The sequence below is a fragment of the Odocoileus virginianus genome, chromosome 4 (assembly GCF_023699985.2).
Source record: "Odocoileus virginianus isolate 20LAN1187 ecotype Illinois chromosome 4, Ovbor_1.2, whole genome shotgun sequence".
NCBI classification, from domain to species: domain Eukaryota; kingdom Metazoa; phylum Chordata; class Mammalia; order Artiodactyla; family Cervidae; genus Odocoileus; species Odocoileus virginianus.
This window is the reverse complement of record NC_069677.1, coordinates 93428869-93454906: the sequence shown is the minus strand read 5'-3', so window position 1 is coordinate 93454906 and position 26038 is coordinate 93428869. Positions and strand designations below refer to the sequence as shown.

The window sequence follows — 26038 nt, the reverse complement described above, 5'->3', positions numbered from 1 at the left end:
CCCTGGGTGGGCTCCCCCGTCAGGCGCCCCAGATTCCGGCCCTGGGTGGGCTCCCCCGTCAGGCGCCCCGGATCCCGGCCCTGGGTGGGCTCCACCCTCCCGGCCGCCCCGCCTCCCGGCCCCGGGTGGGCTCCCCCGTCAGGCGCCCCGGATTCCGGCCCTGGGTGGGCTCCGCTGTCACGCGCCCCGGACCCGGATCCTGGGTGGGCTCCCCTGTCACGCGCCCCGGACCCGGATCCTGGGTGGGCTCCCCCATCGGGGGCCCTGGACCCGGGCCCTGGGTGGGCTCCCCCGTCAGGCGCCCCGGATCCCGGCCCTGGGGGGGCTCCCCCGTCACGCGCCCCGGACCCGGATCCTGGGTGGGCTCCCCCGTCACGCACCCCGGATCCCGGCCCTGGGTGGGCTCCGCCGTCACACGCCCCGGACCCGGATCCTGGGTGGGCTCCCCCGTCAGGCGCCCGGGACCCGGATCCTGGGTGGGCTCCGCCGTCACGCGCCCCGGACCCGGATCCTGGGTGGGCTCCCCCGTCAGGGGCCCTGGACCCGGGCCCTGGGTGGGCTCCCCCGTCAGGCGCCCCGGATCCCGGCCCTGGGGGGGCTCCCCCGTCAGGCGCCCCGGATCCCGGCCCTGGGGGGGCTCCCCCGTCACGCGCCCCGGACCCGGATCCTGGGTGGGCTCCCCCGTCACGCGCCCCGGACCCGAGCCCTGGGGGGGCTCCGCCGTCACGCGCCCCGGATCCCGGCCCTGGGTGGGCTCCGCCATCAGCCGCCCCGGATCCGGGCCCCTGGTGGGCTCTATCTTCACACGCTCCAGACCCGGGCCCTGGGTGGGCTCCCCCGTCAGGCGCCCCGGACCCGGGCCCCTGGTGGGCTCTATCTTCACGCGCTCCGGACCCGGGCCCTGGGTGGGCTCCCCCGTCAGGCGCCCCGGACCCGGGCCCCTGGTGGGCTCTATCTTCACGCGCTCCGGACCCGGGCCCTGGGTGGGCTCCCCCGTCAGGCGCCCCGGACCCGGGCCCTGGGTGGGCTCCGCCGTCACGCGCCCCGGACCCGGGCCCTGGGTGGGCTCCCCCGTCACGCGCCCCGGACCCGAGCCCTGGGGGGGCTCCGCCGTCACGCGCCCCGGATCCCGGCCCTGGGTGGGCTCCGCCATCAGCCGCCCCGGATCCGGGCCCCTGGTGGGCTCTATCTTCACGCGCTCCGGACCCGGGCCCTGGGTGGGCTCCGCCGTCACGCGCCCCGGACCCGGATCCTGGGTGGGCTCCGCCGTCACGCGCCCCGGACCCGGATCCTGGGTGGGCTCCCCCGTCAGGGGCCCTGGACCCGGGCCCTGGGTGGGCTCCCCCGTCAGGCGCCCCGGATCCCGGCCCTGGGGGGGCTCCCCCGTCAGGCGCCCCGGATCCCGGCCCTGGGGGGGCTCCCCCGTCACGCGCCCCGGACCCGGATCCTGGGTGGGCTCCCCCGTCACGCGCCCCGGACCCGGATCCTGGGTGGGCTCCCCCGTCACGCGCCCCGGACCCGGGCCCTGGGTGGGCTCCGCCGTCAGGCGCCCCGGACCCGGGCCCTGGGTGGGCTCCGCCGTCAGGCGCCCCGGACCCGGATCCTGGGTGGGCTCCGCCCGCCCCGCCTCCCGGCCTCCGAAGGCTTCTCTCCCGCCTGCTGCGCCCCTGCTCCCCCGCCCTCGCTCCTTTTCCGCCCGCTAGGCCTTGTGTCTTTCTGTCTTTTTGTCTTCCCTCTCTCCATTTCTTGTGAAAATATTTTATTCCTTTTTGGAAAAAGTTTAGCATGGATAGCACAGTCTAATCCAATGCCGTTTAACTGTTTTAAAAAGAACCGTATCAATGAATATATATAGAGACAACCTTTTCGGAGACATCTAAAATACCTTTAGCAGTTGGAGGAAAATGAGTCTAGTTTTAAAAATATTTAATTATTTACTTATAATGTCTATAAGTTTGCTTATGTTTAGTTTCTGGCGTACAGCAAGTGACTCAGTTATACACATGCGTGTTCTTTTCCATTATGTCTTATTATAGGATATTGAGTATTCTTCCCAGTGCTGTACAGTAGGGCCTTTTTGTTTATCCATAATATATATATTATTTTCATCTGCTAGTCCCATGCTCTCCAACTTTTTTTTCTTATATTTAGCAAAGCTCTCATGGACTATAAGATGGCTGAAATTATTTTTATTTTTTGATTTTTGTAAAAGTTTCACTAGCCTCTTGAAAAGAAATAGAATACAATCCTTTAAATATCTGTTTTTACTTTTTCCCATTAATGAAAGCATTTTATTTTTTATTTTTTTAAATTAAATTTTTTTTTACAATCTGCTTTATTTTTATTTTTTTCATTTATTTTTATTAGTTGGAGGCTAATTACTTTACAGTATTGTAGTGGTTTTTGCCATACATTGACATGAATCAGCCATGGATTTACATGTGTTCCCCATTCTGAACCCCCCTCCCACCTCCTTCCCCATCCCATAGCATTTTATTTTTTTAATAAAATATATAATAATTGTCGAGACTGTAAAAAAAAATAATTGTCGAGAATGTAAATATCATGGAAAAATGGAGAAAAACTAAATGTAACCCTGAAATCCCATTAGCCAGAGGTCACCACACTTGATATACTGAACATGTTTCTAAGCCCATCCACTGAGCTGTTGTCTTCAGTTAAATGTGATAATAATCTCCATTCTTTTGGGGAAGCTGCCATATGCATTTAAAATTTTTTATTTAAAATAATGTGTCAAGGACACCATTCAATAACAACCTCTTTAAATATACTTAATTTAGATTACTACTAAAGTTATATTTTCTTTTATAAAATGCAGGCTGCATACGGACTTCCTTTTCAGTCCAGTGGTTAAGATTCCACTGCAAGGGGTGTGGGTTTGAGCCCATCTCAGGGGGCTAAGATCCCACATACCTCGAAGAGTGGCCAAAAAAATTAAAAAAAAAAATACAGGCTACATAGAAATACATAAAATACAAAGAAAATCTAAAATCCGCAGTCACAGATGATACTTTGATTTATGTTTTTCTTTGCCGTTTAGAGGGGAGTTAATGTGTTCATGCTTGTCTCTTCAGGTCACTTGCCAATCTTGTATTTTCAGCGTTAGAGAAGTGCACTGGTTATCTGTCTTTATGAACACAGTTTGCTTCTTTAGGACCCAGCCCTCGATCTCTGTAGCTCTCACTCTTGAGCCGGGCTGCCCCCCTGAACCGCGCCCAGCCTGCCCTTGTGCCCGCTGTGTGTGAGACTGCCATCCCCGGCATCCTCCGCACTGACGAGCTTTGCCTGTCTTTAGGTTTTGCTCAGCTGAGAGACGAATTGTGACTGCATGCTATTGCTTTTGCTTACCTCATTTGTGTTACGAGTGAGACTGAACAGCTTTTTCCTTATCATTTCATAACCTCTTGTGTGCATGCATGCTCAGTCATGTCTGACTCTTTGCAACTCCGTGGACTGTAGCCTGCCAAGCTCCTCTGTCCAGTAACCTTTTAGCTCACCTCTAGTTTCAGTCTTACTTTCTTACCTATAAATAGAGAACTAATACCAGATCATACTTGAAAAAAATACAGCATTAGGTCTTGAAGACCTCCCTGCTGGGTTCTCAGCCCTCAATCACCCTTAGAATGTCTGCGGTAAGCGATTATAATGAAATGTGAGGGTTGTTATACAAATCTCACTGAGAGCGACTCTAAAATACCAGCCTCTCAGGTCTTCCACGGTGGTCCAGGCTAAGACTTGGGGCTCCCTCTGCAGGAGCTGGGGGGGTGGGGGGATGGGGAGGGAAACAGTAAAAGTAAAAGACCAACCTCTCAGATCTTAGCAGAGCGCAAAGCACCACTGGAGGCCCAAAGCCCCGCAGCACTTCCCCTGATCTTCAGAATCTCTTTAACATTGATGGGGCCTGAATTTTTCATTTGTATGTCTTTCTCTACATCATTTTTCTACTTCCTGAGTATCTACAAGAGGAACTCTTGCTCCACCGTCTCCCAGCTCTCATGGGAGAGTGCCTCTGTCATCTGTCGCCAAATCTGGAGTTTCCGGCACTGTTACAATGTCACTCTTTCTCCCACTGGCATATTCCTTGTTACTGAGAACATCATGTGCCTCTTGCATAAAGCTGTGTTGCTTAAGTCAGAAGTCTTCCCTTTTCTTTTCTTAGGAGAAGCAAAGAACCGGAAGTATAACCCATCAAGTTTTCATAGATTTAACTTGTATGGGATCCCAACACCACATTTTAATGATGGACGAAACATGGCAAAAACTTTACATTGGCTTCATGAACTACAAATGTAAGTATGTTGTGTCTTGGAACAAGTGTTAGATAAATGGCATACAGACTTAAAAGTTAATTAAATTTGTTTTTTTTTTAAGAGGGAATGCATTGACATGGTTCAAACATAAAAATAATATAAAAAGATACACAGTGATATGTCTTCTAAACTATCCAGTTCCCCCAGAGATCACCATGATACTGGTTTTTCGTTTGTTTGTTTTTGACCATGTGGCTTGCAGGACCTGATTCCCCCACCAGGGATTGAACCTAGGCCCCTTGCTGTGGAAGCACAGAGTTCTAACCACTGAACAGGCAGAGAATTCCTTGTGTGTGATTCTGAAGTTATTTCATGTCTTTTCATCTGATCGAGGACTTCCTTGGTGGCTCAGATGGTAAAGCGTGTGCCTGCAATGAGGGAGACCCGGGTTCAATCCCTGAGTTGGGAAGATCTCCTGGAGAAGGAAATGGCAGCCCACTCCAGTATTCCTGCCTAGAGAATCCCATGGATGGAGGAGTCTGATAGGCTACAGTCCATGGGGTCACAAAGAGCTGGACATGACTCAGTGACTTCACTTATACTTTCAGCCGATCAGAAGACATACATGAATTGTTTTTTATCCATGGGACCCACCCTGGTGCGTTCCTTAAAGATCGTGGACTTTTGGGTAGATTGTCTCTACAATGATGACATCGTGCAATTCACGTGTCATCTATCATTCAACTTTCTTTAGTAGTTAGTTGGGCACCTGAGCACCTGACTTAACTCTTACAAACTGTGACCTGTTTACACCTGCATTCTACACTTGACTACTTTCCTAAGATATTAAAATAAGTTTCCTTAGTTTTTCATTTCTTGTCTTATATCTAAGGCAACAAACAAAGTAAAATCCTCTATTTCCTACTATGCTGAAAAAAATCAGAGGATTGAAAATGCTGGTGTAGTGGGTTGAATAGTGGCCTTCAAAGATGTCCACGTTCTAATTCCAAGAACCTGTGACGGTTATCTTATATGGGAAGAGGGTCCTTGTAAATGCAGCGCAGTGCAAGATCTTGAGATGAAGAGATCATTGTGGATGATCCGTGCATGTGTGCTAAGTCGCTTCAGTCGTGTCTGACTCTTTGCATACTGCAGCCCTCCAGGCTCCTGTGTCCGTGAGGTTCTCCAGGCAAGAATATTGGAGTGGGCTGCCGTGCCCTCTTCCAGGGGCTCTTCCCCACCCAGGGACGGAACCCATGTCTCCTGTCTCCTGCATTGGCAGGCGGCTTCTGTGCCACTGGCACCACCTGGGAAGCCCCTGGATGATCTGGGTGGGGCCAAAATCCAGTAGCGAGTGTCCTAATAAGGGAAAGGCTGAGGGAGATGTAAGACAGAAGAAGAGAAGACATGTGGAGAAGGCCATCAGGTGAAGATGGCAGAGGCGGGAATGATGTGGTGTCGAGCAAGGAAGGCCAGATATGCAGCGGCCTCCAGATGTTGGAGGAAGCGATGAACAGGGTCTCCCCAGAGACTTCAGGGGGCATGTGGCCTGGCTGTCACCGCGGTCTCAGACTTCTGGTCTCTAAATGTATTCTGTGGGAGAATACGTTTCTACTGTTTTAAGCCACAAGCTTGTGCTAATTTGTCCTTGCAACCCCAGGAAATGAACATATGGGACCTGCATTTCTATACATTCAGTGGTGGGAGTGGATTTGTTTTGCCCTCTACCCTCTGTTTTTAAAAAGTTTTTTCATTTGTAATTTTTTAAGATTAATTTTTAGCAGTGCATTGTTGACGTACAGTGTTGTGTGAGTTTCGGGTGAACAGCAGGGTGAATCCGTTATAGACCCACGCACATGTAGATTCCTGTTTCTGCGAGGTCCTTTTCCCGAACAGGTCATCAGCGAGGACCGGGCGGAGCTCCCTGTGCTGAAGAGTAGGCCTTCTTAATCATCTGGTTTATAGACGGTGGTGTCTGGATGCCAGTCCCAGTTTTCCAGTTTACCCGCTGCTTTCCCCCTGGTGACCTTCAGTTTGTTTTCTCCATCTGCTTCCCAGGTGGCGCCAGTGGTGAAGAAAGTGAAAATGAAAGTCACTCAGTCTGTCCGACTCTTTGCAACCCCATGGACTATACAGTCCATGGAATTCTCCAGGCCAGAACACTGGAGTGGGTATAGAACCTGCCTACAAATGCAGGAGACGTAAGAAACATGGCCTCGATCCCTGGATCAGGAAGATCCCCTGGAGGAAGCCCTGGCAACCCACTCCAGTATTCTTGCCTGGAGAATCCCATGGACACAGGATCCAGCGAGCTGCCGTCCATGGGGTCACGAAGAGTCAGACACGACTGAGGTAAGCTAGCACACAAGCTACATCTGTGACGCCGCTTCTGTTTTGTGAATAAGTTCATTTGTACCAGGTTTCGAGCCTCTCTGCCCTCTTTAAAGAATACACTGCCCTCCTCCAAATTTCCACGTGCCGCATCAGGCATACATGTTTGCTTCCCCCAGGCACCCAATATGCCTCGCTCACTTGCTTGTCTGAGAGCTGAGATGGCAGCTCCCAGTTATAGAGGCAAAGTGCTAAGTACTTTATATATGATTAATTTGATCCTGCCTACAGCAACTCTAGGAGGTAGCCGTACTGTAATTCTTAGCCTTTCCATTTTACACATGAAGAAACTGAGGTACAGAGAAGTTAAGCCCTGTGCCTGAGATCACACAGGTCAGTGCTAGGGGTCGGGCTGAAACCCAGCAGTGTCTCTCCAGAGGCCGCCCTTAGCACTGCACCAAGGCTGTAGGCACTGACTCTGTGATCACAGGCTGAAACCGGGATTTCCACTCTTCTTCCACTCCCTTATTATTTAATATATGAATTTTTGATATTTGAATTATTCAAAGCAATAATGGTAGAGCACAAAGAGAAGAAATCCTTTCCTGGGTAGCGTTTCCCTTCTCCAGGGGATCTTCCTGAGCCACAGATCGAACCCTGGTCTCCCGCATGGCAGGCCTTCTTTACCACCTGAACCACCAGGGAAGCCCTTCCATATTTTAGAAAAACTATAGGAGACAGTGTTTTTTTTGTTTTTTTTTTTCTTTAGGATATAGAAGAGCTCCTAAAACAAACATTCATTAATTTATCACTATTAAAGTGGTGAAAACATACGTAAAGGAAAACATGAAGAAATTATTTAAATACTTGACTAGATCAGTTCAGTCAGTTCAGTTCAGTCACTCAGTTGTGTCTGACTCTGCAACCCCATGAACTGCAGCACGCCAGGCCTCCCTGTCTATCACCACCTCCTGGAGTTTACCCAAACTCATGTCCATTGAGTCAGTGATGCCATCCAACCATCTCTTCCTCTGTTGTCCCCTTCTCCTCCTGCCTTCAATCTTTCCCAGCATCAGGGTCTTTTCAGTGAGTCAGTTCTTTGCATCAGGTGGCCAAAGTATTGGAGTTTCAGCTTCAGCATCAGTCCTTCCAATGAACACCCAGGACTGATCTCCTTTAGGATGGACTGGTTGGATCTCCTTGCAGTCCAAGGGATTCTCAAGAGTCTTCTCCAACACCAGTTCCAAAGCATCAATTCTTTGGCGCTCAGCTTTCTTTATGGTCCAACTCTCACATCCATACATGAGTACTGGAAAAATGATAATTTTGGCTATATGGACCTTTGTCTGTAAAGTAATGTCTCTGCTTTTTAATATGCTGTCTAGGTTGGTCATAGCTTTTCTTGCAAGGAGTAAGTGTCTTTTAATTTCATGGCTGCAGTCACCATCTGATTTTGGAGCCCAAGAAAATAAAGTCTCTCACATTGTTTCCCCATCTATTTGCCATGAAGTAATGGGACCGGATGTCATCATCTAGTTTTCTGAATGTTGAGCTTTAGGCTTCTCCGGTAGTTCAGGCGGTAAAGCGTTCTACCTGAATGCTGAGCTTTAAGCCAGCTTTTTCACTCTCCTCTTTCACTTTCATCAAGAGGCTCTTTAATTCTTCTTTGCTTTGTGCCATAAGGGTGGTGTCATTTGCATATCTGAAGTTATTGCTATTTCTCCCAGCAATCTTGATTCCAGCTTGTGCTTGGAATTAAGCATATTCATTTACAGCTCATTTTTTTGGTTTCTATTTTCTTCTTTTTTGTCTTATTTATTTTTAATTGAAGTATAGAAAGAAAATAAGTGAAGGCACTCAGTCGTGTCTGACTCTTTGCGACCCCGTGGACCACCCCACCGGCTTCTCCGTCCATGGGGTTCTCCAGGCAAGGATACTGGAGTGGGTTGCCATTTCCTTCTCCAGGGGAGCTTCCTGACCCAGGGATCGAGCCTGGGTCTCCTGCAATGCAGGCACAGCCACCGGGGAAGTGCAGCTGAAGTCTGGTTGGTTTATGATGTTGTGTTAATTTCAGGTACTCAACAAGGGGTTCAGTTATACATAAATATATATATATAAAATATATAGTTTTTCAGATTCTTTTCCATTGTCAGTTATTAGAAGATATGGAATATATAGTTCCCTGTGCTAAACAGGGCCTACTGTATAGCAAAGGGAACTATATTACCTGTTATATATACTGGTTATCTATTTTATATATAGTATGTAGTATGTATATGTCAATCCCAAATTCCTAATTTATACCTCCGTTCCCCTTTGGCAACTGTTAAGCTTGTCTTCTATGTCTGTGAGTCTATTCTATTTTGCTTACATTTTTAATGTGATATGCACTATTCAATGTATATTTGCCTCCAGTTCAGTTCAGTTCAGTTCAGTTCAGTCACTCAGTTGTGTCTGACTCTTTGAGGCCCATGAACCGCAGCATACCAGGCCTCCCTGTCCATCACAAACTCCTGGAGTCCACCCAAACCCATGTCCGTCAAGTCGGTGATGCCATCCAGCCATCTCATTCTCTGTCATCCCCTTCTCCTCCTGCCTTCGATCCTTCCTAGCATTAGGGTCTTTTCCAATGAGTCAGCTCTTCACATCAGGTGGCCAAAGTATTGGAGTTTCAGCTTCAGCATCAGTCCTTCCAATGAACACCCAGGACTGATCTCCTTTAGGATGCACTGGTTGGATCTTCTTGCAGTCCAAGAGACTCTCAAGAGTCTTCTCCAACACCACAGTTCAAAAGCATCAATTCTTTAGCATTCAGCTTTCTTTCCAGTCCAGCTCTCACATCCATACATGCCTACTGGAAAAACCATAGCCTTGACTAGTTGGACCTTTGTTGGCAAAGTAATGTCTTTGCTTTTAAATATGCTATCCAGGTTGGTCATAACTTTCCTTCTAAGGAGTAAGCGTCTTTTAATTTCATGGCTGCAGTCACCATCTGCAGTGATTTTGGAGCCCCAAAAAATAGTCTGACACTGTTTCCACTGTTTACCCATCTATTTCCCATGAAGTGATAGGACCAGATGCCATGATCCTAGTTTTCTTAATGTTGAGCTTTAAGCCAACTTTTCCACTCTCGTCCTTTACTTTCATCAAGAGGTTTTTTAGTTCATCTTCACTTTCTGCCATAAGGGTGATGTCGTCTGCATATCTGAGGTTATTGATATTTCTCCCGGCAATCTTGATTCCACTTTGTGCTTCCTCCAGCCCAGCATTTCTCATGATGTACTCTGCATATAAGTTAAATAAGCAGGGTGACAATATACAGCCTTGACGTACTCCTTTTCCTACTTGGAACCAGTCTGTTGTTCCATGTCCAGTTCTAACTGTTGCTTCCTGACCTGCATACAGATTTCTCAAGAGACAGGTCAGGTGGTCTGGTTTTCCCATCTCTTTCAGAATTTTCCACAGTTCGTTGTGATCCACACAGTCAAAGACTTTGGCATAGTCAGTAAAGCAGAAATAGATGTTTTTCTGGAACTCTTTTGCTTTTTCTATGATTCAGTGGATGTTGGCAGTTTGATCTCTGGTTCCTCAGCCTTTTCTAAAACTAGCTTGAACATCTGGAAGTTCACGGTTCAAGAGTTATTGGGGATATATACTTGGGGATATATACTATGAAGGAATATATTTCCTTCATAAAATTACCTGTATCTATATTATGCTTATGACCTGGTCAGAAGAATCAGTTAGAATCTAGAAATGATAGACTGTGTGTGTGTGACTGTGTGACTGGCACGCAGAAGACTTGATTGGTGAGTGAATGAGGTGAGGTGTGTAATGATCTCAGCTGTTGATTCTCTGACATACACGGCTGCTCACAAATAGTTCCCGATTCTCCCACCAACACATCCTAGGAGGTGTTAGGCTGAGAAGCGAGGGCTATGTGGCTTAGAATCCTCCTTTTTGCCGTCCGGACATGTTCCTAATTAAGCCCCTTGGAGCTGGTTTCAGACTGTCAACTTTATATGTTCAAATTATGGCCTTCAAACTGCCTTTAATTTATTCTGACTTTACCCCATTGTTCTTTTTCTCTCTGTTTGAACTAATGGGAAGTAAATAAAGAAATGAGATGAATTACTTAATCTTTCATCTTTTGTTTCTCCACAGAGTGTCACTCTTCTCCTAAATTTTATTCAGCTCTGTATTTCTCCAGTACAGGGAAGAGTTTTAAAAGCAAAAGGAGTTTAAGAATTTTAAGTTCCCTGTTTTTAGTCTTAGCAAAACAATAGAGGTCTATTAATTTTAATGTTATTAAATAGTGGTATTGTAATTTTACAGTTCTCAAAAGAAATTCTTACTCAATCACAGTGGTGGAAGTAATGAAATTATATTACAGAAAATTGGCAAAATAAAATCAAATCACCCATAATCCTGTCACCTTAATTCAACCTTTATTATCTTTTTCATTTATTTCTTTCTACTGTGGCTTCCTGTGTCGATTTTTGCATACCTTTTGTTTTTGCATAACTTTAATCAGAGTGCAATTCCACTGTATATCCTGTTTTGGCACTTAACTTAAAATAATTTTATATGGCTGTGTATTCTTAATAACTAACATTTAGAATGCACGCAGAGTGTGTTCTTGTTAATGTGATGTGATTAATCACCCTCCAGGACTGAATACTTAGATTCTTTTCTTTTTTTTCCGTTACAGTCAGTGAGACTACAAGCATTTTTATCAATATAATTTTCTCAGACTTTTAATTATGTGGATTATCTCCTTATGATTGGTTTTCCAATTGGATAAAAGGGTGAATGTTTTTATGCTGTTTGAATCATATTGCCAAATTATTTCTAAAAGAATTATCATCATTTGCACTAGCAACTGCAAGTGCTTTGCCATACTATTTGCCAATGTTAGATTTCTTTCTTTCTCTCTATCTATATAGTTATGTACTTAAATATGTACTATGTTAAAAATGATATTATTTTGTTCTTTTTATTTCTTTTGTTACTGTAGAATATTATAATTTCTCCATATATTTGCTTACTAGTTGTAAATTATTTATATCCTTTGGTTATTTCTTTAATGCTCACTTTTCTGTTATAAATCTTAGGAGTTATATGAATGACATTAACACCTAGGTTTTGTTTACTGAAAAATTTTTGTCTTACTTTTAAATCAAAATTTTGTATTCTGTTACTTATCTTTATAAAAGAATATACATGATAGAAGATTGAACACATAAAGCTTTCTTTTTAGCATATAATCTCTTTTGAAATTGAATTTAGTTTTTGATGATCCAAATAATCACGGCATTTTGCATGATGTACTCTGCATATGAGTTAAATAAGCAGGGTGACAATATACAGCCTTAACAATATACAGTACTCCTTTCCCAATTTGGAACGAGTCTGTTGTTCCATGTCAAGTTCTAACTGTTGTTTTTTGACCTGCATAGAGATTTCCCAGGAGGCAGGTCAGGTGGTCTGGTATTCCCATCTCTAAGAATTTTCCATAGTTTGTTGTGATCCATACAGTCAAAGCCTTTGGCATAGTCAATTAAGCAGACGCAAATATTTCTCTGGAACTCTCGTGCTTTTTCAATGACCCAACTGATGTTGGCAATTTGATCTCTGGTTCCTCTGTCTTTTCTAATTTGAACATCTGGAAGTTCACAGTTCATGCACTGCTGAAGCCTGGCTGGGAGAATTCTGAGCATTACTTTGCTAGCATGTGAGATGACTGCAATTGTGTGGTACCTTGAGCATTCTTTGGCACTACCTTTCTTAGGGATTGGAATGAAAACTGACCTTTTACAGTCCTGTGGCCACTGCTGAGTTTTCCCAACTTGCTGACATATTGAGTGCAGCACTTTCACAGCATCATCTTTTAGGATTTGAAATAGCTCAGGTGGAATTTCAACACCTCCTCTAGCTTTGTTCATAGTGATGCTTCCTAAGGCCCACCTGACTTCACATTCCAGGATGTCTGGCTCTAGGTGAGTGATCACACCATCGTGATTATCTTGGTCATGAGGATCTTTTTTGTATAGTTCTTCTGTGTATTCTTGCCATCTCTTCTTAATATCTTCTGCTTCAGTTAGGTCCATACCATTTCTGTCCTTTGCTGTGCCCATCTTTGTGTGAAATGTTCCCTTGCTGTCTCTAGTTTTCTTGAGATCTCAAACACAATTCTGTCTCAGTCTCTGGGTGCTGGTACCCACAAGGTTTGTTTGAGTCCTCCAGGTGACTCTGTTGGGTTTGGGGTTTGATTCGAAACGTGATCTCACCTCTCCTCCTGCCTTGCTTGGGTGTCCAGCAGTAGAACTCTCGCCTGCCACGCGTGGGCCCCGGTCGTCTCCCTGCCCACGCAGCCACAGCGTCCCCTTTGTGAGCTTCCCTCGTGGCTTAGAGGGTAAAGCGTGTGCCTGCAATGCGGGAGACCCGGGTTCGGTCCCTGGGTTGGGAAGGTCTCCTGGAGAAGGAAATGGCAACCCACTCCAGTATTCTTGGATGGAGGAACCCGGTAGGCTACAGTCCATGGGGTCACCAAGAGTCAGACACGAATGAGTGACTTCAATTACACTGTCTTGCTGGGGCTTCTCATTTGTTCTTGGATGTGTGGTATCTTTTTTTGCCGGGTCCAACATTCTCCTGTCCATGGTTGTTCAGCAGTGAGTTGTAATTCTGGAGTTCTCGCAGGAGAAGATGACTACACGTCCTTCTTCTCCGCCATCTTCCTCCGCCACACCATGCTGCTCCTTGCTGCTGGCAAGCTGGAGTTTGCCGCTCAGGTTGGACCCAGCCCTGGTTCTGTGTCTCTGGCTGGCCCGGGAGGAGCCCGCAGAGGAGCACTAGGCTGAGCGGGTGGGCGTGGGGTCCGCGGGCGCCGGGGGAGCGGGGCTCCGGCCGGATCAGTGCCGCTGGGGAGGGCCGCGCCGGGCTGAACGCACCGCGCCAGGAGACCGAGCTGCGCAGCATTCCGACTCACTCTCCTAAAATGACCAGTTTCACTCTTCAGAGAGTGGATAAAGCCAGGCTGGATGGAGCACAAGCTAGGATCAAGACTGCCGGGAGAAATATCAGTAACCTCAGATATGCAGATGACGCCACCCTTCTGGCAGAAAGTGAAGAACTGAAGAGCCTCTTGATGAAAGTGAATGAGAAGAGTAAGTTGGCTTAAGACTAAACATTCAGAAAACTAAGATCATGGCATCCAGTCCCATCACTTCATGGCAAATAGATGGGGAAACAGTGGAAACAGTGAGAGACTTTAATTTTGGGGGCTCCAAATTCACTGCAGATAGTGACTTTAGCCATGAAATTAAAAGACGCCTGCTCCTTGGAAGAAAAGCTATGACCAACCTAGACAGCACATTAAAAAACAGAAACACTATTTTGCCAACAAAGGTCCATCTAGTCAAAGCTATGGTTTTTCCAATAGTCATGTATGGATGTGAGAGCTGGACTATAAAGAAAGCTGAGTGCTGAAGAATTGATGCTTTTGAATTGTGGTGTTGGAGAAGACTCTTGAGAGTCCCTTGGACTGCAAGGAGATCCAACCAGTCCATGCTAAGGGAAATCAGTCCTGACTTATTCATCGGAAGGACCGATGTTGAAGCTGAAACTCCAATACTTTGGCCACGTGCTGCAAAGAACTGACTCATTGGAAAAGACCCTGATGCTGGGAAAGATTGAAGGCGGGAGGAGCAGGGGATGACAGAGGATGAGATGGTTGGATGGCATCACCGACTCCATGGACATGAGTTTGAGTAAGCTCCGGGAGTTGGTGATGGACAGGGAAGCCTGGTGTGCTGGAGTCCATGGGGTCGCAGAGTCAGACACGACTGAGTGACTGAAATGAGCTGAACTGACCCAAATGATGCTATGGTATTCTTCACTATATGTATATTTGGTAGCCAAGAATACTTTGGGTAATACAAACACCTGACAATTTTCTAATTTTATAGGAAAAGAGGAGCTAAGATTGTATCCAAGAGAGTTGATGATTTCAAAGAAAAGTTTCAACATAGACTTGGAAGAGTTTTAGATCCGTAAGTTCATGAGTAACTTAAAATTGATAATGTTTTTGGATCAAATTTACAAAGTACTCCTGTCATAAATGTTGCTTTGTGTTCTATTGGAGTCTATCTATTAAATAAGAATCATCCTTTTGTGTTAATCAGGGAACCCTGTTAGCCACCTAACAGCTTGGGGCTCTAGTAAAGTACTGAGTCTCCAAAAGGGAGAGGGCATTTGGGAAAGAAAGAGGAAGAATTTTATGTAAAACTTTATTTCAAGGATCTCAGAAATTTAACTTATTGTGTTACATTTTCCTCTCCTCTCTCTCTATAGATAGAGTATGTTTGTATACATGGATACTTCCATAATTCTACTTTGGGACCATGTTCTATTTTTTCTTTTTCCATTTGGGCCTTTTTACTGAAAGCCAGTGAAAGCATTCAGCTGTTGCTAATGTGAGTTGGAGATTAGAGAAAAGATCTGTTGGAGAACTTCTGTTTGATCTTTATAGTTTGGTTATAGGAGAATATATAGGTGATTAAAAATGTATGGAAAACATATTTTAGATTCCAGGGATGCCATGTGGTGGGAGTTTTCACTAAAGGAACTTTTTTCTTTGATAGAATTGCGGAAACAATGAATGTTCCCCCAGACCACACATTTGGGGCTTGTCTCCGTCCTGAGGACTACGGTAAATATACAGTTTCTTTTAAAAAAGCAAACAAAGACAAAATCCTGCCCTCCCCCCCAATTATGCAGTGAAGTTCACCATCTCCTTTTCTCAAAGCTTCCAATTTTAAAGGCTTAAAATATTATGTTAACATTGATGAGAACAATTTGTAGCACAAGAAAGAAGCAACATTTTCATATTATATTTGAAACAGGTACAGTTTAAAGCTCTGGTAATGAATTCCTTAAGTGTAGTTACGGCTTAGAATTTTATTTAGAATATAAATAAGGCCTATATTAAACAAGGAAAATTGAACTGAAGCAACTTTTTAATGATTTCAAATATTGTACCGGGTCCTTGCACTCAAAATGTGGTTGCAGACAGGCAGTGTTGGTGACCCTGCAAGGCTCTTAGAGAAGCAGACTCTTGGGTTCTACCCTCAGACCTCCTGAATCAGATACGGCATTTTCACAACATTCCCAGATGGACCGTAGGGGCATTCAGCTTCCAGAAAGCACTGTGCAACTATACACTGAAGAACCACTCTTCCCACCAGTAGATCAATGAACCAATCTATGAAGTTAGCCGAAGAAACTTACCAGGATCTTGTCTTTGATGCTAAGTGATCAAGTAGCAACCTTCCCCAGGGAAAACTATTTGAAAGCTTATTAGGATTGAGCTGTGTATTAGTGGTTTTGAAAATATAGTCTGCAGTCTACCTGCATTCTAATCACCCATAGAATTACAGAGTTTATTAAATATGGGTTCCGGGACCCATGCCCAGATAATTCTGATTCAGTAGGCTCCCATGTACACTAAATTTTAGGAACCTCCCAGGTGGCCTTAGTGGTGAAGAACCCACGTGCCAGTTCAGGAGACGGAAGAGACATGGGTTTGATCCCTGGAGGAGGGCATGGCAATCCACTCCAGTACTCCTGCGTGGAGAATCCCATGGACAGAGGAGCCTGGCGGGCTATGCAGCCCATAGTGTGGCAAAGAATCGGACACAACTGAAATGACTTAGAACACACATTGAAAGGGTGTTAGCTAAAGTCTACTCACTAACAAATAAAATACTTATTTGCTAATGCAACATGATGTTCTAGAGCATTGTGAGTCACCACGTTAGGAGATCATACTTTTGTTTTAGATCAACTGTTATGTGTTTAATGGATGTCTGCCCATCTCAGAGGCTCTTCATACTCCTCGGAGTGGGTAAGGAGTGATTTAGGAAATCCATCAGTTAGTCTGAAAAACAAGTAGGTAATCATGGTCAACTGCCTACTTGAGGGCAGTTTCATGCTGGTGGGTGCCCCAACTTGCGGTCTGTTGGATTTGTGGGGTCTTGTGCACAGTACATGGTTTTCCAGGTATTTATAGCATGAATCAATGAATCCAACACATAGTTTTCATGTTGATAGTGAAACACAGACAAATTTTCTAATGCCCCCCTCCAGGGATCAACCCATGTCTCTTCCATCTCCTGCATTAGCACGTGGGTTCTTTTCCACGAGGGCCACCTGGGAGGTTCCTAAAATTTAGTGTACATGAGAGCCTACTGAATCAGAATTATCTGGGCATGGGTCCCAGGAACCGGCATATTTAATAAACTCTATGGGTGATTTTAATGCAGTTGAGTTATGTTATCCTTATAAATTGAGTGACAAGACAGTGTCATAAAATGAAAAGGAAGAACATTGCCATTAATAGTTTACAAAGTGTGTATGTGTCAGTAGCAGCCTTGGCAGCATAGGGTGTAACGGGGGAAGGGGACTCTCAGTCCTCTCTAGGCTTTTCAAGGAGCTCACGGATGCAGAGATAACCCTAACTGTCCCTTGTGACTACTGTTAGGGTTAATTCACGTTGTCTGTTCTGCGGAAAGCTTCAGGGTCTGCCTGCTTCTGAGGACACAGGGTTTTCTACTGGGTCTGGATTACTCCCTTCCTCTTGCTTGGGGAAATAAAGGCAACGACACAAAGGACGCCTCATCCCCGGGCTGGGAGTTGTTGGTTCTGTTAATGAGCCTCTGGGAAGAGGGCCCAGGCTGTGTCCAGCTCCCAGAATGCACCCGGGCAGGGGTGACTGAGGGGGCACCCAGGGCAGGCGGGCCGCGGGGCATCACGGGAGCTGGTCGTGGGCAGCGGGGCATCACGGGAGCTGGTGGTGGGCAGGGGGCCGCCGCGGAGCTGGCTTGGCTTCTCTCACGTCATGGGTGTGGTGGTGAGGGCGGGAGTGTCTCCGAGGGCCGGAGCTAGTACTCCCGATTTCAGCTCTTCAGTGATGGGTCTTGAGTAGTCGTCAGTGATTTGCCATGAGCTTCATAAGTATTCTCTTAGGGCCGGGCTGGAAGAGGGTGACAGCCTGCATCTTACCCACAGGCTGACCATTCAGTCGTTATTTTTGGATGTTAATGGAGATGGAAGGCCTCTCAAGATAAAAACAAAGAACAAAGCCAACTCTACCAAGGGCCGGCTTGTGGAAGAGCCGGGGGTGGGGGGGTGGAGGCAGGGCTTCCTTATACAGAACAGCCCCCAGGGGGTTGACGGCACGGGAAGAAATGTGGAGAGGAAGGGCAGCCATGCTTTGTCAGAAATCACCCCTCACCCAACCACTTCGATTGCCTCTCAAAGAGCCTTACTCAGGTTTTGCCCACTTTAGGATGGTCAGATGGACGCTGACTCCATTTCAGATTATCTTAGGCTGAGCACTTGCCTTGTTCCTGGAAGCAGCACTGGTTGTAGGCTTTTCACGCATACGAGTAAGGGTCTACCCTTAGAAAGAAGGCTTTTATCAGAATATGCAGGATTAACTCCTGGTTTTATAATAAACTTAGAGGTGCTAATAATACCTATTAAAAGAGACCCTTGAGAGACCCTAATAATATAGAGCCTTGCACAAAGTAAGTGTAAATATTAGTTGCTTTGAAGTGCAGGCAAATTTGCAATTTTTTTCAGTTTTTAAACATTGAAGTAGAGATGATTTAAAATGTATTAATTTCCGCTGTATAGCACAGTGATACAAAGATGTGTATGTGTTTAAACATGTGTTTAAAATTCTCCATTATGGTTTATCATAGGGTATTGATTATACTTCCCCGTGCTGTATAGTAGGACCTTGTTGTTTGTCCATCCTATATATAATAGTTTGCATCTGCCAATCCCAATCCACCCCTCCCCACCTCCCCCTTGGGCAACTGCCAGTCTGTTCTCTATGTTTGTGATTCTGTTTCATGGTTAGATTCTTTTGTGTCATATTTTAGACTCCTCATACATATGATATCAGGTGGGGTTTGTCTTTCTTCTTCTGACTTACTTCACTTAGTATGATAATCTCTGGTTGCATCCATCAGTGTTGCAATTTAAATTAACCTACTCAGGCTATCACAGCCAGTTGCCAGTAAAAGCAGGAAGGGTGGGGTAAAGAACAGAGGGAGAGGTTTCTTCTGGTGACATCCACCAGACTCTCACATCTGAAGCACCATGGTCACCTCTGGTCTGATCTCTGTCACCATAAACATCCAAGGAATGAGGTCTAGAGGCAGTGTGCATATACTTTGTGTCATAATTCAACAAAGTTCCTTTAAGTCATGAAAGAAAAGTGAAAGCAAGGGTGAGGTCTGGGGGGCTGCCACTGGTGGATTGGAGGGGTTGTTACTGGGGTGTGGGTCAGGACTCAGTTAATGGACTGTGAATGGAGGCAGGTCTCCCATGCTGGTCACAGTATAAGGGAAGCAGGACAGAGAAATGGAGACTTGATGTGCAGAGTGAAGGCAGAATGGAAACTCACACTAGGAAGGAATGGGGAACTCGTGTCCAGTTTCTTCAAGGTTTCCCAGAGGTCTAGTGGCCCTAAGGCACACAGAGTGACCCCCCCCCCCATGGAATCAGCCCCAGCTTTCAGGTCCTCGGCCTTGTAGACAAATGTCTGCTAAGACAAATGTCTGCCTGTCTCTTTAGACAGGCAACAGCCTTACTGTCTTAGGAGAGGATTTGATAGCTGAGTGGGCTCATGATTCTCTCATAAAATTCATTTATTCAGACTTTTTTCATTGAACGGAGAAGTGGCATATAGCAGAAGTATTCATTTTCATCAATTACTGTGTATTTTTTTCTTATATACCAAAGGGTTTTCTGTCATGCTGCTTAATAGTCTTGGCATTAGGTTTTTTCATTCACAGAAGTTGCTAGGTCTGTCTCTCTTTTAGGATGTGAATAATAGTGACAGACTTTAAATTCAGATAAACGACTTTTCTTTCCCTCTTCAATAGGAGTTGGTGATCTCATCCACAGAAGGCTTCCAGGGGAGTATCTCCGAGGCAAGGACAGACAGCGAGCCCTGGTTTCGGCAGTGCGGCATCACTTGAAGAAAGTTAACTACCAAAACTTTGACACTCTGCTGGCAGCCTTCAGGCACTATGACAAGGCCAGTAGTGAAGGGGAGGTTTTTGGTCTATTCATGGGCTTACAGGTCCAGCGAGCTGGTGTAGATCAGGATCAAATTTGCCGTACACCAGAAACTAACACAACATCATAAATCAACTATTTACATGGGTGTGTAAAACTGTTTACTAAAACAGGTGGTGGTGGACTGGATTTGATCCTGGCTTTCTTGGTGGCTCAGATGGCAGAGAATCTGCCTGCAGTGTGGGAGACCCAGGTTTGATCCCTAGTCAGGAAGATCCCCTGGAGAAAGGAATGGCCTCCCACTTCAGTATTTTTGCTGGGAGAATTCTATGGACAGAGGAGACTGGTGGACTACAGTCCATGAGTTTGCAAAGAGTTGGACACGACTGAGTAACTAACATACACACACACACACACACACACACATAAATATTTATAGAACATAGTTCGCTGTGCTGTACAATAAGTCCTTGTTGTTTATATACTTTCTATGTAGTAATTTGTTAATCCTAAACTCCTAATTTCTCCCTCCCCCACCTCCTCTCCCCTTTGGTAGCCATGAGTGTGTTCTCTTTGTCTGTGAGTCTGTTTCTCTTTGGTGGATAAGCTCATTTGTGTTGTATTTTAATTCCACACATAAGTGATATCATATTGTATTTGTCTTTCTCTGCCTGACTTACTTTAGTTAGTATAATCATCTCTAGGTCCATCCATGTTGCTGCAAATGGCACTATGCCATTCTTTTCTTTATGGCTGAGTGGTATTGCGTCGTATATGTGCACCACATCTTCTTTATCCATTCCTCTGTTGATGGGCGTTTAGGTCATTTCCGTGTCCTGGCTGTTGTAAATAGTGCTGTAGTGAACGCCGGGGTACATGTTCCTTTTTGAATTAGAGTTTTCTCTGGTATGTGCCCAGGAATGGGATTGCTAGAGTACATGCATGCGCCCATGGATTTTAAGTGTCGTCTGTGGCTGATTGTGCAATCACACACGCAGAGCAGTGCGTCAGAAACTGAACGGACTTTCTGGCCCTTGTCAGAAAAGTTTGCTGACCCCTGGGATTGATCTGTGTTGTCAAAATATGGCTCTTTAACCACCAGCATTGTTCCTTGGGGATATATTAGAAATGCACTTTTCAAGGCCCACCTCACACCTACTGAATTAGGAATTTGGGATTGGGGTCGAGCGATTGTGTTCTAACAGTCCTCAGTGATTCTGCTGTGTGTTCAGGTTTGAGAACCACTCTTATAGATCATTAAACTGGAGTGTGCTGGGAACCTGGGGGATGGACAGTCTCTGCCTCACTCTGAACTTACACACATGGTACTGTCAGTCTGGTCTAAGTCAAGCTTAGAACTCTTCTCCCCATGGGGGAGCAAGTGTGGTTTCAGTTTTTGAGAGAGCAAGGTCATTCCATTTTCAAGCTACTATAAACATTTTATGCTTTGATCAAATCAGATCAATGTGGGGCTGTGTAATTACCTGACATCATTTTAGGCCATTGCAGGATTTACCAAGCTGCACTGCCTTTGGCTTGCACTTAGGAGTCCTACTACACAAATGTGAAATGTGGCAGACTTTTTATTAGTACGCTCATGCAGCTGTTATTTTCGTCACATACATCCTCCTTATAAGGAAACCCAGTCTTTTTTTTTTTTTTTTGAAACCCAGTCTTTCTAGAGACAAATAACCGTGCTTTGTCTAAATATCTGGTTCGTTCTTACCTCTTGTGCAGCATGAATTTTGTACCAATCGTACATAACTTTTTGACTTGGCCACCAGCAAGTGTACAGCCAACCCAGGGAAACATGTCTAGTTTGTGAACATGGTCTGACAGCATACATTCTGTATGCTCTTTTTGCTTCAGGTTTCATCTTATTTCATTCCAACTTCATTTTTCTCTTTGCCCTGATTTCCTCACTTTTTTTTTTTTTGGCTCTCTTTATACTTATTTTTCTAGGCAGCCTCAAAACCATTTTAGAATGAGTCTAAAACAGACAAATAAAAGCTCATAAAGAAACCTGTGATGATGTAACACATCATCTTGACAGAAGAAAAGAAAGAACAGAATGATTTTAGTTTATCTCAAAGGGAAAAGATGATATTCTTATCTCCCTTCTGATGTTGAGTACAGTTTTAGAAAAGTGACACTTCACACTTTTTATCTTATAAAAAAATCTTGATCCCTCATTGGCTAATTCATTTTAAGCTCGTTCATTTTATTTTAGATTAGGGGGTCTGTATGTCTGTGATGTACTGATGAATAAAACATGGGTTAAATATCTCATCTAAGTTTATACTAATTATGTTGGGACAAATGCCAGTCATCAACAACATTTCTCACAAAGTTGTGTTTATTTAAAAAAATTTTTTTTCATTTATTTTTATTAGTTGGAGGCTAATTTCTTTACAATATTGTAGTGGTTTTTGCTATACATTGACATGAATCAGCCATGGATTTACATGTGTTCCTCATCCCGATCCCCCCTCCCACCTCCCTCCCCATCCCATCCCCCTGGGTCTTCCCAGTGCACCAGCCCTTAAAGTTGTGTTTAAAGAAAGTATTCAACTGTTTCTCTGATTTTTAATAAAGTCTGATTGCTATTTACAGGTAACTTGAAAAGTATTCTTTAGAATTAAATACATAAGTGAAAACAAGTATTTTATATTTTATTTATTTTTAATTTTTATTGAAGTATAGTTGTTTTACAATATTGTGTTAGTTTCTGCTCTATAGCAAAGTGAATCAGCTATTAATATAATATGTATATATATATCCCTTCTTTTTTGGATTTCTTTCCCATTTAGGTCGCCGCAAAGCACTGAGGAGAGTTCCCTGTGCTGTACAGTAGGTTCTCATTAGTTATCTATTTTATCCATGGTCTCAATAGTGTAAATGTGTCAGTCTTAATCTCCCAATTCATCCCCCCCTTCCCCTCTTGGTATCGATACGTTTGTCCTCTGTGTCTATATGTCTGCTTTGCAGATAAGTTCATCTGCACCATTTTTGTAGATTTCACATAAAAGCAACATTATAGAGTATTTGTTTTTCTCTTTCTGACTTACTTCGCTCTGTATGACATCTCTAGGTCCATCCACATCTTTGCAAATGGCACTGTTTCATTTCTGAACAAGTATATTTTCAAATTCATTCAATTCTGAGTATCTACAGAGATGACACTGGAGAAATTCACACGGTAGTGATGTGACTAAGGAGACTAGCAGGATGCACAGTGCTCTCCTTTCCGAAAATTCTTCATTTCAGATGTAATTATAGGCAAGACGATCATCTTAATAGCTGTTGATTATCTTAGTGAACCACCAGGCACATTCCTTACGATAAAATTAAATTAAGCAGGGAGAAAATTACTGAGAATTATTTAATGCTGATACACCTTTTAGATAGTTAACTTAATACGTACAGCATGGCGCTCAGGGTCCTTGAGGAGCTTTTTCTGCGAGGACAATAAGATGGGGGTCTTCCTGGCACAGCTCTAGGATGGTTTTTGATGCTTTGAATCTTACACTGTTGAGTGCCCAGATTTGATTTAACTGAAAAGCAAAACAAAACAGAACAAATAAACTGTGATTTCCTAAATGAATCTTCTTGGCTTAGAGGATTAATTCTGTTATTTGCTGAACACTCATAGTGCATCAAATATGATTCCAGATAATGTGCAGCCTTTTTACTCAGGGAATGTAAAATCTAGAAGGGATAAAAAAGAAAAAGACTCATCACGTCCAAGAATGGTCACAGCAGCATCTTAGATTTTCAAAATTCGTATGTGTAATTCCAACTCCTTTTATTCTAATTATTATCCAGGAAGTAGCTGAGGTGGGAAGATTCCTTTTAGGGGACAGTTCCGTCAGTGACAACACTGGTTTACTCAGATGCGTGAGCCAGGAGCTGGGGAGGAAAGCTCAGTAGCCAGGCGGCTAGAGGGACCCAGGGTGCCTGGGGGCAGGGAGGGCGCATTGAGGGCCTGGACTGACAGCTCATTGCTGAGAAGCCTCTGTGCCGTAAGTCGTGCCTCCGCCAGGCTGAGTGCATGACTCAGATGCACTCCAAGGCCACGCTTCTGTGACTGGAGCCGGCTCACTGGCCTGAGCTCGAGACTCCGTAACTTGAAGACGTGTCAGCAGCGACAGGCGCCGCCAGCAGCTCTGGGAGGGGACACAGGTTCACGTCGTCAGTGTGGCCGGAGTGTGGGGCAATGCCTCGTGCGTGGTGAGTCTCTCACCGCAAGACAAACGGCTTGGCTGGAGGCAGGAGTCGCGAGTTCGGCCTGTGGTGGAGCCTCTGCTCAGGCCAGTGGCTTTTCTTGGCGCCTGGTCTGATGGTAACTGTACCGCCATGTCTGGTGCAAGGACGGATCCCCGCAGTGACGGTGGCCCCCTGGGTCGTTCAGGCTCCCTCTGAAGCTTTATCCCAGCCATCCTTATTGGAGGATGGACCCTTATCATGGGCAGCTGTATGAATTACTTGGATGGTTCACTCAGCAGCTGTGATTTGTTTCCAGGGTTTTCTTTTTTAAAAACTTTTATTGGAGTAGAGTTATTTATAATGTCTTAGTTTCAGGTGTCCAGCAAAGTGAATCAGTCATACATACACACATGTCCACTTGTTTTTAGATTCTTTTCCACATAGACCATTTCAGAGGACTGAGTAGAGTTCCCTGTGCTATACAGTAGGTCTTTATTAGTTATCTATTTTATAATAGTAGTAAATGCAGGTTCGATCCCTGGGTCGGGAAGGCCCCTGGAGGAGGGCATGGCAACCCCCTCCAGTGTTCTTGCCTGGAGAATCCCGTGGACAGTGGAGCCTGGTGGGCTGCAGTCCACAGGGTCACAATGAGTCAGACACGACAGAAGTGACTTAGCACACGCAGAGTGTGTACATGGCATTCTCAGTCCCCAGCTTGTCGCTGTGCCTCCATCCCCTGGTAACCATGTTTGCTTTCTACATCCATGACTCGACTTCTGCTTTGTAAATGAGTTCATTTGGACCTCCTGAATAAGTGATGTCATATGATATTTGTCTTTCTGTGTCTGATTCACTTCACTCAGCATGACAGTCTCTAGGTCCATCCCTGTTGCTGCAAATATAGCATTTTTTGCTCTTTTTTGTTGCTGAGTAATATTCCACCAAATATATGTACCACAGCTTCTTTATCCATTCCTCTGTTTATCCACCTATCTGATGTGAAAAGAGGTATCTTTAATCTTCCAATCAGTAGTTTTCCATGTGGCAACGAGACTGACAGGCCACTGGCAGCAGTCCAAGAGTCGGTAAAAATATACAGGTTCACCATGGGGAGTGCTGGCTGGAACCATGAAAGTAAGCAAGTTCCACCCACCGAGGAGAGTGACTCCTTATTTTTGTCCTTCATAGCTCTCACTGAGGTTGAAAGCCACAGCAGACCAGTGAGGACCCTGGGTTTCAAGTTCGTGAAACCGATATTCATGGAGACTTGCTGTTCAAAGGGGCCACGAGGCTTGTGAGGCCCCAAAGGTCCTAGCTTGTCTCCATGTGGCTTCTGGTCAGAAGTGCCGGAATATTCCCCAGGCGGGTATGGAGAGCAGCAACGCAGTTACATGTCCAGCAGTGGAAGCCGCGGGAATAATCCACCGTGAACCTTCCTTCTCTCCTGTGAACAAACCCTGCCCGAGCCCCACCAGCGGCTTCCTGACGTCTCTGCTGGTCACAGCCCGGGTGGGATGGCGGCGTTGGCCCCCACAGCCTATGAAGCCAGAGCCGTTCGACTCCCTGCTTCCCGAAGGTGCACGGATACCTGCGGCCTGTAGGCGCCCTGGGGACGAGGGGACTTGGGCTTGCACCTAGTCAACGTCGTCCTCACAACAGCTGGGTTTTGTGTGCGGGGGAGGGAGAAATAAAGGATGCAGAGGCAGAAGTGGCTCTGTCCCTGGTGAGTAAGAAGCATTTATTTTCATTATTGCCACCATCTGTTTTAGTTTGGGGGACCCTTGATTCAACAGCCACCCCCCTCGTCCCCCATTGCTTTTCTGTTAGGACTGTGGGGTCTGCATTTTTTGTTGACTTGGGCACGCAGCAGAGAATTTCATAAAGCAGTCTGCTTTATCCAGGACATTGCAGCTCCGTGCCAAGATAATATATTTTACATTCTAATTCTGTTTCAACAGGAGGGTTAGGAACGTTCTCCAGGCCTGTGGGTCTGGCTGCAGGAATTTATCTAGAATTCATCTGGAATTCATAGGTCAGTTTCTCATTTTCCAAGGGATTGCCTTTGTCAGCGTTGTGACTCCAACTCTGGGCCTAGGAGCCGAATACTAGCCAGTGAGCCATTCATGGTTTCCCTT

General features: G+C 45.4%; 1 protein-coding gene across 2 annotated transcripts in view; it reads left to right on the top strand.

Moving 5' to 3' along the window:
• EFHB (EF-hand domain family member B) overlaps positions 1–26038 on the top strand; it is a 64040-nt gene that overhangs the window by 25899 nt on the left and 12103 nt on the right. For both annotated transcript variants that reach the window (XM_070467060.1, XM_070467061.1), the window contains exons 6-9: positions 4181–4310; positions 14573–14656; positions 15248–15315; positions 19562–19716. In XM_070467060.1, coding sequence (XP_070323161.1) covers positions 4181–4310; positions 14573–14656; positions 15248–15315; positions 19562–19716 — 437 coding nt within the window. The remainder of the gene's footprint in view (positions 1–4180; positions 4311–14572; positions 14657–15247; positions 15316–19561; positions 19717–26038) is intronic.